Source organism: Bombus vosnesenskii, unplaced genomic scaffold, assembly GCF_011952255.1.
Source record: "Bombus vosnesenskii isolate JDL3184/JDL3185 unplaced genomic scaffold, Bvos_JDL3184-5_v1.1 scf7180000013436, whole genome shotgun sequence".
Taxonomy (NCBI): Eukaryota; Metazoa; Arthropoda; class Insecta; order Hymenoptera; family Apidae; genus Bombus; species Bombus vosnesenskii.
The window spans coordinates 870,740-883,476 of record NW_022883050.1 but is presented as its reverse complement, the minus strand read 5'-3'; the positions used below and the strand labels follow the sequence as shown (position 1 = coordinate 883,476).

The 12,737-nt window shown below is 34.9% G+C and overlaps 1 protein-coding gene across 4 annotated transcripts in view; it reads left to right on the top strand.

Moving 5' to 3' along the window:
• The first annotated feature begins 3,558 nt into the window (after positions 1–3,558).
• LOC117238134 (lachesin-like) overlaps positions 3,559–12,737 on the top strand; it is a 171,594-nt gene continuing 162,415 nt past the window's right edge. For all 4 annotated transcript variants that reach the window (XM_033502786.1, XM_033502785.1, XM_033502784.1 and 1 more), the window contains exon 1: positions 3,559–3,756. In XM_033502786.1, the coding sequence (XP_033358677.1) occupies positions 3,586–3,756 (171 nt within the window). In that variant the 5' untranslated portion in view covers positions 3,559–3,585. The remainder of the gene's footprint in view (positions 3,757–12,737) is intronic.

The following is a 12,737-nucleotide window of genomic DNA, read 5'->3' as shown; positions in this document are numbered from 1 at the left end:
GTGAGTGCTCAAGAATAAAAATTATTATTAAGAGAATATTGCACGCAAAGAACAACAACGTTCGAATATCCGCCGCAACGTTTAAACTCGTAATGTAAGAAGTGTCGTTTAAATTCCACCTTTCATTACGGCACCTTGCATCCGAACAATTATACGAGTAAATTAATTTCTCTGTTCTTGCGTTGCTCTTTTGTAACGTGGCAATAGCCACTTCGTGGAAATTATGTCTTTTCATCTCGAAGCAATACAATACTCGTTTTCCACCTGTATAGTCTTCGATAAATCTTAGAATTCAATAAATTATAAATCCATTAGCGGGATCTTATGTATGTATATTAATTAGTCGGGCATAAGCGATAATTGTTGTTCAAACAATTTCCACCATTTCGTTTCAGCGTTTTGCGCGTTTCTGAAATTATTACGTTAATCGAACGAGAATCGAAAACACAATGCTAAGCGAAGCGTATGATAAACAGACGTAGTATTTGATATTTTTAAGAAGATCAAATATTTTGTGGATTAAAGATGATATTAATTTGTGACTTGGAGAGAAACGAGAGAAAAGTAATTTTTGAGAAATTCAATACTTCTCATTGTCGACTATATAACAAAAATTCTTGATATAACAAGCTGATGAAAAGAATGTTTTAATATCTCTTACTTAAAAATGTACAGTTAAAAATTTGGGATAACAAAATCGAAAAGTTGCAGTGTATTTAAGTATAACGAGTTATGATATATATATTCCTACATATTTACAATCACAAAATCAAAAAATTAGTTAGGAAGATTGGCCCAAGTTATGAGACGAAAAGAGTATCCTTTCAGATATTAATTTTAGCAAAATAATTACATTTGTAAAATATATCATTGATTTTGTGATATGGAAACATATAGAAATAAATACACAAAGAAAGTATAGGCTGTTCTTGCGTAATTGTATAGCGCGATTTTTCAAGCTTGTTTCATAATTTTGTTACCTCTAACTTTTAATTACAGTAACTCGTATCAATATTTAACATAGCATACTATGTGGAATATTACTGTTATAAAATATGTTTAAAATAAAAAAAAAATAAACTAAAAATATAAAATAAATTTATTCATAATGGCTAATTAATTCACTATTTTACAAAAATACTAAAACATATATTGTAGTTGTTAGAAACGTATAATACATTTCATTTATTTAATGCACATACTTTTCCTAAATAAAGAATAATAAAAAAAGAAACTAGATAATGCTCGAATTTCACGAAAACTGCAAATATTTATGCGAGTCATTCTAGATATCTGTAAATTAAAAATATTAAAATTTCATTTCTCTCTTAACTTATTGTTTCATACGTTTTTGCCGTACATTACAATTATCCGAATAATTCTGTCACTCAACATACGTTGACGTGTGCAGAAAACACAAGCGTTTCTGGGGAATTTTGTAGAAATCATCGAGAAATGAGAGAAGATGCTTCGCGTTAAAATAATAAACAAGTTCGGTAATTGTTCAGGGCAGCGGTGAAATCAACGATTCTCCTTTTTCTATCGAGAAAGTTTGGTATACTGCATTAAAGTTCATTCCAGAAGTTTGCTCTGCAACTCGCCAAAAGTGGCGAACAGTTTGAAACTGTATCCCTTGGTCGAACTCGGAAACACTTACGGACCGTTTTACCAGGAATCTTTCACTGACGTTTCCAGATTAAGAATCGCCAAAGAAAATAAATGAGTAAATCGACGGTTGTTCGATTCGACGTATGGCTGCCATTGCAGTACTCTTTGTTATGTGGTTGAATGGAATGTAATTTACCCTTCATATAAAAAGTTTCCAATGGGATTACAATTAAGAAAGTTGAAGCAAACGAGGAATTAATTTATTTAAATGTTAGGATTACCAATTCGTTCGTTAACATATTCGTTGAGGTTACTCTTTAAAAAAGTAGCTTAGCAAATCTAATACGTATGCCGATTTATTTTCTTTATTTATTTATGGCTTGTTATATCAAGAATATATCGCTATTGTATTGACGACGACAGATGTTATATTTATATGTCTGTTACTTATGTAATATATTTAGTGTTGTTTTAATATTGTTTTCTAACGTTCAGAATTTATTCCAATTCATATTTTAGTTTATTTGAAGTAGTGCAAGAATTCGTTGGTAATTTCACTTTAACAAACAAGTTTACTCGCAGCTGCAAATATACTATTTTCCAATAATTAGCAAAGTTAATATGCAAAACTACGTGCAATGAATCTCGTTCATGGGAACGATTGATTCGGAGCATAGAAGTTCCGAGAATGATGTCTTCAAGGAAGATTGGAAAACGAGAATGGAAACTGAAAGAGATCGTCATGTAGCAAAGTACTTTTCCTTTCTAGATCATGAAAAATTCAGGGCAAGGATCATTTCAAATATCCTCTGTGACACGTGTTAACGGCTCAAGAACCTCCATAAATTTTGAAAACGGGCATTTCCTCGTTTATGACGCTGTCAGCTAGTCGTCTCGACGTGCGAGTACGCGGCACAACCGATCGCGAAGCAACTACTGTATCAACGGTGAAATTTACGCTGACGCTCGCGATCCAATAACGCACAAGTCGTCTCTGTTATCGGTACAATTTATCTTTCCATCGGTGTACATTAAGAAATTCATCGCCGAATTCGTTCGATAAACAGGACAGTCGAATCGAGTGCACGTCGCGATGGTTCCCAACAGCGAAACAATAGGCGATGCGAACGATTGTGACAAGTATCACAGCGAGCAAAGGGCTTTGTCATCCTATACAACGACCAGTTGAACAGATTCGCTTGGAGAGTTCACGCCGCGAACTATGCCACGCTACACAGATAAAAACATAGACATTTATCACCTGAACTGCAAGCTGTCGTTCCTGTTTGACTGACGTTTTAATCGAATACGCAAGCCAGATCGCTTGGAAAAGTCAATACGTTATCAACGTAGAACTTTAACTCGTTTGCATCTTATTTGAAATACAATTAATCGCAAATTATTATTCATACACGCGCGATGCTCATTACCGTACTATTGATTTTTGTGCAATTGTATATTTTTAGTAACGCAACTAAGGAAATAGAGCTGTATGGAAATTCATTTAATTCATTAAATATTATAACTACTATCCGAATTTGAATATTTCTTATTTGTTACCTTATTTCAAGCGACGCAAATTTTCGTAATCAAGTTTGCCTGTTTTTAAATATTAAATTTAATAAAATGTGCATAAATATGAAAGTAAAAATGCTAATTCTGTTTGAACAGCGAGGACAATTTACGTCGCAGACGGTGCATTTTTCTTTCAATTTGTTTGCACGGTAGATCGCATGTCGACGATTATAATTGGGAAACTCGTAGTCCGTTTTCGTAGCGATAGCTTCGTTTCTTGTCGGTACAAATACCGAGAGGGAGACCCTAGCGATGGATCTTTTCATTATTCGCGAACGTTAACGAACGAAGCTCCGCTGTTCCTTTGCTGGACTCAGTTGGAAAAGCGATAACGAGCAAGTTGCCACTTTCAATGAGATTTAATCGCCATTGCATTGATTTGCAGGGGTGCACTGCTACAGTATGCTACACGGAAGCAGCGGAAAGAATAGCAACGTTCATCAGAACAGCTTGGATGACAGCAGTACACAATCTGGTCCGTACTTCGATATATCGAATTCGAAGAACGTGACCACCATACTGGGCAAAACTACGTACTTGAATTGCCGCGTGAAGAACTTGGGAAACAAAACGGTAAGTGAACAATCGAATGTAATGCCAGAAATTCGCGTTGAAATATGACGTTTCGAAATATGAAATATAAAAGCGGAGATTATCTGAACGGTTCAGAATCGATCAATCTTTATCTGTATCTATATATCGAAAAGTTAACAAAAATTGGAAATATCAATTTCGTAAAATTTTAATTTAAATATACGTTAAAGAGTTCCTGTTATTCTTATTATTTTCTAATTATTTTAAATAATTCTAATTATATTGCTTGAAATAGTTATATCTGGCGTGCAGAGATGTATCCTTCGCAATTATTTGCAAACAAATCATTAGAGTTTCAAGATATCAAATAATGAATTCTTCATCGAATGTTGGCCATAATTTCCTTTCGTAAATTACTTGACTTATCTCTGCGATATAATTACACAAATATCATTTAAAATATTGCTTATAATGTTGCTCGAGGTAAAAGTCAGATGCCAAATATTTGTAATCGTATATTTAGGGATCGATTGAATCGATGGCGACACTTTCAGTTTAATCTGGGTCAACGGTGAGAAAGATTAAGGACTCATGATTCATATTCCAGCTGAACAGGCCACACCCTTTACTAATTATTCAGACTTACTCCTTTATGCTCGACACTTACTATATATTTAGAAAAAAGATATTTAGAAAAAAAAAGATCACCTTCTGTACAACACGTTTTCCTATACATTCGCCATAACCGAGAAAAAAACTGCAGTCAAGGATAACGCGATATCGATTCAACGTTTCGTGTTGAACATTTCGAATAAAAAGTGGAACGAATTTCAACTGCAATTCCAATGTAATTGATACGAGTAACAGCATGTACCTACGTAGATGTATAGGTAGTAACTTGAATAGAGTGATCGATACTTGAGCTGTGAATTTCTGAAAGGGAACTCAGCTTTTGAATACAATCTCAAACGTATAAAGCGCATTAATTTTCTTTTTTTTTTACTCTTGCATTGACATTCAAGCAAAATATATAATACACGAAAATTAATCTCTTTCTCTCTCTAATAAAATTAATTAATTATCAATAATACGATAAAACGAAATTGTGACACTAACTTTTACGTGTTCAACTATCCGATTTCGCATTATCTGTAATTAGATCGAGTCGTATTAAATTTAGCATCTCGCAATCGTATAAGAAGCCAATTATAACTAAAGTTTCTTCCAGTATAAATATATTTTTCAATGCAAATTCAAACTGTATATCATGAGAGTGGTTACATTAGTTTAGAATTCTTCTAACGTATTGTTATCGAGGAAATAACATTTTGTAAGAAAATTGGATGGCAGTTTGTCGATAAACTGGAGGACAGCTTAAAAGCACTGGACAACGATAAACGGGCGGGCAGGGCACGTTCGGAAATTAAAATAATTCCTAAGAGGTAAAATTAATATCGACGAAACCAACGGAGATAGCAGAAGCAAAAAGCATGGACCTCCATCACGAAGATGGGCTTACATATAAACGTTTTTTACGCCATGCTGAGTACAGGAAAATATCGAGTGTCAATATTTTAGCGGCACAATGGATCGTCACCTGTCTGTAGCAAACTGCAAAGGATGCATCGGAAGTGCACTTGGCCGTCGTCGACCTATCCACCCTGCTATTGAAGTGTGACTGTCCCACCCGGTATATGTAGAATGTTTATTTACCGATAAATATCAAGAATCGTTTTAATCGAAATGAATTATCTTATTTCGCCGTGGAGTTCTTTTGCGAATGATACTTAAGAAATAGCTTAGTTAGATAATGTTGATTAATCCGTGCTCGGTAAAATTATCAAAAATTTAAAAGTCTGATATCATAGTAAGCACACACGACGAATTAAAAATGTATTCGTCTTTAAATATGTACCGTGTAATATATCCATTTAACGTACCGTAATGTGTCATTCTACTTGAATATCCAATATGCAAATTAATTATTTTAAGCGTCACAAATCGCTCATAGAATATTCTGATATGGACTAAAATATTCGAAGGCTTAATAGGTTATTGTGTTGCAATGATGTTTTTGATTAAAATTTGGAATTTTATAACAAAGAAAATTAGTCAAACAAGTTCGTGAATAATACAGGGGATTGACTATGTTTTGTGCTAAATATTATTTTTATCACACCATTTTAACCACATGGCGGCTTCTTCGTATATTTACAGATTTGTGAAAAAGTATAATTTCAAAATTTAGAGTCAAATCTGCTGTTCAGAATATATAACAGAATTTAAATGTTATGCAGTGCTTACACAAAATATTGTTACATATCCTTCTCTTCTAATGAAACGTTTCTTCATCAGATTTTATTTTCATAGAATGAAACTTTTGTACGAAGGTACTATTAAACCATACGAGATTTAATATACTTGGATCTAACTAATTAATACGTGAGTACTAACATAAATACGATACTTCTGTGTCCGATACTCTTTCTAGCCGCTATAAAACATTGTAGACATTGTAACATAGTCGCACAGCTGAAATACAGTCGTATGAAGTTCCAAATGTTTAAATAGCAAAAAACATGTCTATAAATTCCATTTCAGCGGACTGAAGAAAATTACATTTACATACGTATCGCGAGGACAAACGCGATAAAAGAAACGAGCGTAATCAGAGAAATCTTTTAAGGCGACGCAATCCCAATTAATCGGTGTATCGAAAAGAGCGGCCTCTGTTCGAAAATTCGATGTTTGCTTGGTAAAAAGCAGCGTAACTATGTCCGGTTCATTCATATGTATAACATAACCTAGTTTCGATTTGCGTTCTGCTCTCGAACAGAACGTTACCTCGAAATTCGTGTCGGAGATACAGTCAGTTTCTAACCGCGGAGGGCTGCTCGCGAAATTTTAATGACGCCGCGTACGATCGGCCGACACAGTGCTTTGCAAGCCTGCGGGAAATTGACTCGAGTAATTATACTATTGCGCGCGCGCGTTCTAGCAGCTCGACACGAGCCACTAACAGCCGAACCAAACGTTTCTAACTTTTCTTCTTTCCTGCGATAATTAACAGGCGAAATAACTGGACGATAAACGAACGACAGAAGCTGAAGCTTCGTTGTGTAATGGAATATAGTTGAAATAGCAGATGCAAAACGATTACCAAAAGCTCCCGAGGTGAATCTTTGACCGGGTGAGCTGTTGCTTCGGTTATTGCTAAATTAAAAGAATAAATTGGAGTTTTATCGAATTTCTAAGTCACTGATTTTACGTTTTATAAAGATTGGAGTTTTCAAATGTCTTTCTGTTTTTTTGTTATTGGAATTTCCTTGATATTATTGTAAAATAGCTTTTGCGGATGAAGAGTTTCTGTATAACGATGATGTTTATTAGCATCTCTGACTTGAAATTGATTATCAGACGAGCAAATCAATTTCTTGGAGACGAAATTAGCAGGAAGCTTGTTCCCCATGTAAAATTTCTGCGGTCGGAGTTCATCGATGCTCACCAACGGCGCAACCAAGTTTATTCCGCAAAGTACACTCCAGTAATTACAACCGAGTTCGAGTATTTGATTTGGAGATCATGTTTACACGATCATCCATTAAAACTTTGGAAGAGTTAAAATTCGATCCGTGTCGGTGCGTCGAACGAATTCGCCGAAAGTGCAGTTCGAAAAATTCCAAAATTTATAGCATTCTCGACGATATGTCATTAATTCCATCTATTTCAACATTGAATTTCCGCTATCGCTTTTAAGATTAGTGCACTTTAAGTTACACATTGATAGAATTATTAACTGCGCGCATCGATAACTTCTCCTGATACAACAATATTATTCGTTCAAATAGTTACATGTTTTAAATTACAAGTTTGTTGTCCGTTTCATTATTTATGACAAAATGATAAAATTCCTTATCTTATTCTAACATGTCTGCCGATTTGTCCTATGAACAGTTTATGTAAGAAATTTGAATTTCTATAATTTCAAAAAATGATTATTGTCACGAGAAGTATCATCATACGATAGTATTTTCGTTCGATTATAATTTTTTTCTACGATAAAGTGTTTAATATAAATTTGTTTATAATGGTTACTTTAAGGATTCTGATACAGCATAATGACAGGAAAATATGATTATAAAAGTTTCGAACACGTGATACATTGGTAGTATCGTAGAACAGTATAATATACGTAATAATATAATATATATATTTGATATGGAAAATATGCTTTAATTAATGTATCGTATTAAAAATACGTATTACTGTGCATACATATTTTCAAATTAAACGTAAATACATACACGTACACATGCATTGTCTCTATATTTTATTTTCCCTCGCGCACTACACAGTCCTCGTTAATTAAAGTGATAACTTTGCACAAAAGCTCTCCTATCAGTTCGATGTTTGTATTGTTATATTTTATTTATAAATAGCTGATATGATCATATCAAAACCAACAAAACAGTCCATAAAAAAAATTCCTAAAGATATACATCGCTACAACGTATTTCCTCTACCAGACTAAAAAAATTTCTTCAATATGAAGTTTCTTAAAACGCTTATAAGAAACTAAATATATACTCTCCTTTCTATATATTCTTATATAACTATATATTTAACAATATTTCCAATTTTCGTACTCAAGAAAACATTTAACAACCAATGCAGCTTTATCTTATTTCGTTTCATTGACATAGTCCTCCAGTATTCATGTACATAACATATATTCACTGAACAGCTAATCTATCATCCAAATATCCCTATTTCGCCACGTAATCCGTCATTCAGACCGGTATTCAGTATCTTCACAGGTGCGCGTTCCAATTCACAAACGGATAGATTCGTCGCGGACAGTATTGCGGTGTACGACACCCCTCGTGATTCGAAATCCGCCCGCGTTCTCGTACAGCCTGGCTGCTTGGACTGCGAAATCAAAGGAACAAATGGCACATGCTCGATTTTCAAACAGCCGAAAGAGTCTCTTTGCGCGTTTCCTCGATGATGCGGTCGTCGTTCGAAAATCACGTTAGCGTCCGCCCTAGAAATTGCAGGATTAGCAAAGGTACGGTGGCCACCTTTGCGGCCGAGGTAAATCGCACCCGATGAAATTTCATTCGAAACCCTTGTGGCCCTTGCATGTTCATTACGGGTTTCCTTAGTGCCACAAAGGATTTCACTTTCTTACGTAACACTGTTCCCTAGTTCGCCATTTTGGCCCGGAGGTTATGGCTTTCTGTCTGTTCTACGCTTGGTTTATGTGTCTTTCTTAGTCTGTCCCTGTAGAGATGCAGCTCTTGGCGGTGCTCGTCGAACGCTTTGATGTCGAATTAATGTAAGGCCGATTAAGGCTCGTATCTTGCTGATCGTCGGGTCGGGTTCATGATCCATTGGAATGCGAGAGACTGATTTTGGTCGATGCCGCAGCGCGTGATTCTCACCCTGCGAAGATTTCAACGTCAACGATGAAGAAATTTGTGAAGTGAAAAGAAAAATACTATATCATAGTGAATTATTTTCAGCGTTACTTATGATAAGCTCTGAGGAAATGTATCTCTATGTCGTTGATAAGAAGTTTTTAGAGATTTTATTCCAAGATAATTCACAACCTCTTTCTTGTTAATCAAAACCTATCTTTTATGATGCAATATTGCAGCATGCTTTAAATAAGGTAGGTGATGCGTTTGTATTATTTAATCCGAAATTCATTGATTTCGATATTAATATAATTTCAGATTAATTTTAAATACGATATTATCGAACCTTGATATCGTGCACTCGCAACTGTATAGGATTAATTGTGCGAAATTTCCTTCTTAAAAAGGACATTTCTCCCTATTTGACAAATACGAATGCGTATTAAATACGCAAACAGTATATTTAAATTCGAAATTTATTTATCAATTCTTCGATTCGCTTATCTCGCTCTTCTCTCCCGTTCTCTGTCATGCAAAATTGGAACATTGCTGAAAATTCCCGTTTGTAAATACATTGACTAAATACACGGTGTTGTTAAAATAATCGATATCTATCTCTCGCTCGGATTCCACCAATATCAATACAAGCATTTCCAGTCTACATCGTCCACCTTTATCCGCCCCAATACATTATCCTCTCAGCCTACAAATAAACAATTTTCGAAATATATACATATTTTTCGACGTTGAAAGCGACCCAATTTTCCCCGTGGATCTCGGATCAACGCGGTTACAAAGATCTACAATTTCAATGGAAAAACTGTCCCACCTCCTCATACTAGTTTACAGAGCGAACGACTCGTTGAAAGAGTATCTGTGTAATCGGACACTCTCGATACCAGTTTCGCGAACGATGATCCACGGCGAGGTTCCGGATAAAAGCGGCGGCTACATCGAGTTTTGTTGAAAACAAAAGTGCTTGCTGAACCGCGGAGAAATCGCGCGACGAGCCCCGTCATCGATATGCCGGTCAGTCCGCCATTAATTTTCTATTGTATCCAGTCCCAGGACGAACCAACGTTTCTATTTATCTACACGGTCAGGCTACGGCGTCGCCCACAAGCGATGCCTTCGCGGCATTGTCAAGCGAGACACGCGACTCTGCCATCAACGTGATGCGAAAGCCGATTCCCAGCACGGACATTCGATCAAACGAAAGGAAAAAGCGAACCTCTGGGCACGAGAATCTATTGCATTCTCAGTGTCCTTCCTCGGGGAATCAGGAGGATGAGGAGGACTTCCTTGCGCGGACAACTCGATTCTACCAGCTGCTATTAACATCGATCCACGATAGTTATCTAGATGTATTTTCCTCTTTATTTTACTGCATGTGTGTGTATGCGTGTTGGATTACGGGTAAGTGTTCGCAAAAAACAGGTTCATTACGTGGAGCTGAATTTTGATCGGTTTAGCGAGGAATTACGATGTCGTGGATTAGATGATATTAGGTCTGTTAGATATATTAACATGTGGCTGGTTAGAATGTTTCGTGGAAACAGTCTGGCTTATCTCACAAGTAGTCTTTACTATTTCATACGTAAGTTCTGTTGTTTATCATGGAATTGAACAACATAGAGGAAAATGTGTTAAGTTGCATTTCCTATATTTTAAGGCAATGGTCTTTTAATTCAATACGCTGAGAATATGAAACATAAGTTAGTAAAACAGTTGCATATTACACAATATGAGTTATTTGATTTTGGAACTAAATATATATCCTTGTCACTCACTCGAACATTCTAGAAATGCTAATTATTATAACATATGTATTTATATTATAGATCTATATTCATTTTCGTATCTTTCAATTTATCGAATTCTTCCTCGAAATTTTAAATATATTAAAATATTCACATTTACCTATCAAGTCAGGTTCGTATAACAAAGTCGTCCAAAATATGCTTATCATATTCATTTCTATTTTGTTCCGTTATCGTAATGGTCGTATAACATGTCGAGGAAACTTGTAATTCATAAAGGAACAATAAATTACAATGTGAAACTTTCATGGTATATTATTTGCTACATAATCCACCGCTGGTATAGCGTTGCCCGCCGTCGAAATCATAAAATTCAGCACCAGGGAATTGAAAATTTCACGAGGGAGTTCATTACCGGTAATTACTCGCGAACAAGCTGTATTGTAATATGTTAACAAGACATTTTAGTTTCGATCGAAAGAAGCCTCGACTTGTAAATGTTCGGTGGAACTTTGTGCGACTTTAGAACCTTGAACATTTCCTGCCCTCCTCTCCATCGATATCTTATCGTATCTAACCTATGTACACGCGTCTACAATATTGTCTTTATGATGTTGGAAGAAATCATTTCTTAGTCACAATTCCCTTACGTTAGTTGATCGCTTTAGCGCACACGTAGGTTTGTTCGTTATCTTATCTAGCGTTAATCCTGCAATTTCCATCGTGAAAATCTTCCATATTAACGATTGAAAAATTGAAATGGTAAATTATCTAAGTGTTAACAGGAAAGATGCATTAAAAATGCATATTTAACCGTTAGATTTATTTATCACTTGAACAATATAGATTTTCAGTGGCAAGTTTGACCATGAAACAAATCAAATTTTACAAGTAAATTTTATAAATTACGAATTATCTATTCTATTCTATCTGATTATTCTATTCGACAAAGAAATTATAAAATTATAAACGAGAACTTCTAACTTGTTAATGTACTGATATTATTAGTTGCTAAAGTATTGTGCAAGGGAGCCTTGATTGTGTTCTTTAAAAAGGGAACTTCGACAGTGGTATTTTTTAAAGGAATTTCTTTTTACGTGTAAAATTTCTTGTGCAAAGCATCCTTTGTAAATGAATTCTTTTGGACAGTTTTTTTATAAATAATTCTTTACATCAAACGAATCAAACGTCTAATCTTTACTATGTTATACTAAAATCGATTTATTTCGGAAACTGAGGGTAAAGTTGTTATTAAAAATTGTTGTACGTATCATGAGATCCAAGCATAATCTACCGATTCGCAAGAATTTCATATTTCTCGAAATTTCAATAGCAGGAGAACGTGCACTTTATAAACAGCGATGATTTCCAGTTTAATTTCCAGCAATAAAAGGGTGGTCAATTGTCATCGTTCGAAACAAATTCTTTGATAGCAATGCAATACTCCTTTGTGCGTGAAAAGCTTTCAGACTATTCTTCCTGGTAGTACGCTGCCCCTATTCACTTATTGACTTGCTTTTATCAGATTTAGAGGAGAACATTTTAAATATGCTCTAGACATGAACGTTCTCCGTGTTGAGTCAACAATGGCGTTGGTTGAATAATTGAATATGGTGATTCCCTAACCGTTCCAAAGTTATTATACTCTCACGTTTATGTATTTTTAAACGTTCACAAAACAACGAGTCTCGTTTGTTTGTTTCATCGTCGCGTTTAAAAATTACACCATTTTTTAAGACGATTGGACTCGAATAAATTTAGGAATCTATTTATTATTTTGTTAAAAGTCAATGAAATTTTTTTTATTATAAATCTCCTATCTATATCTGGTTTTTGAGAT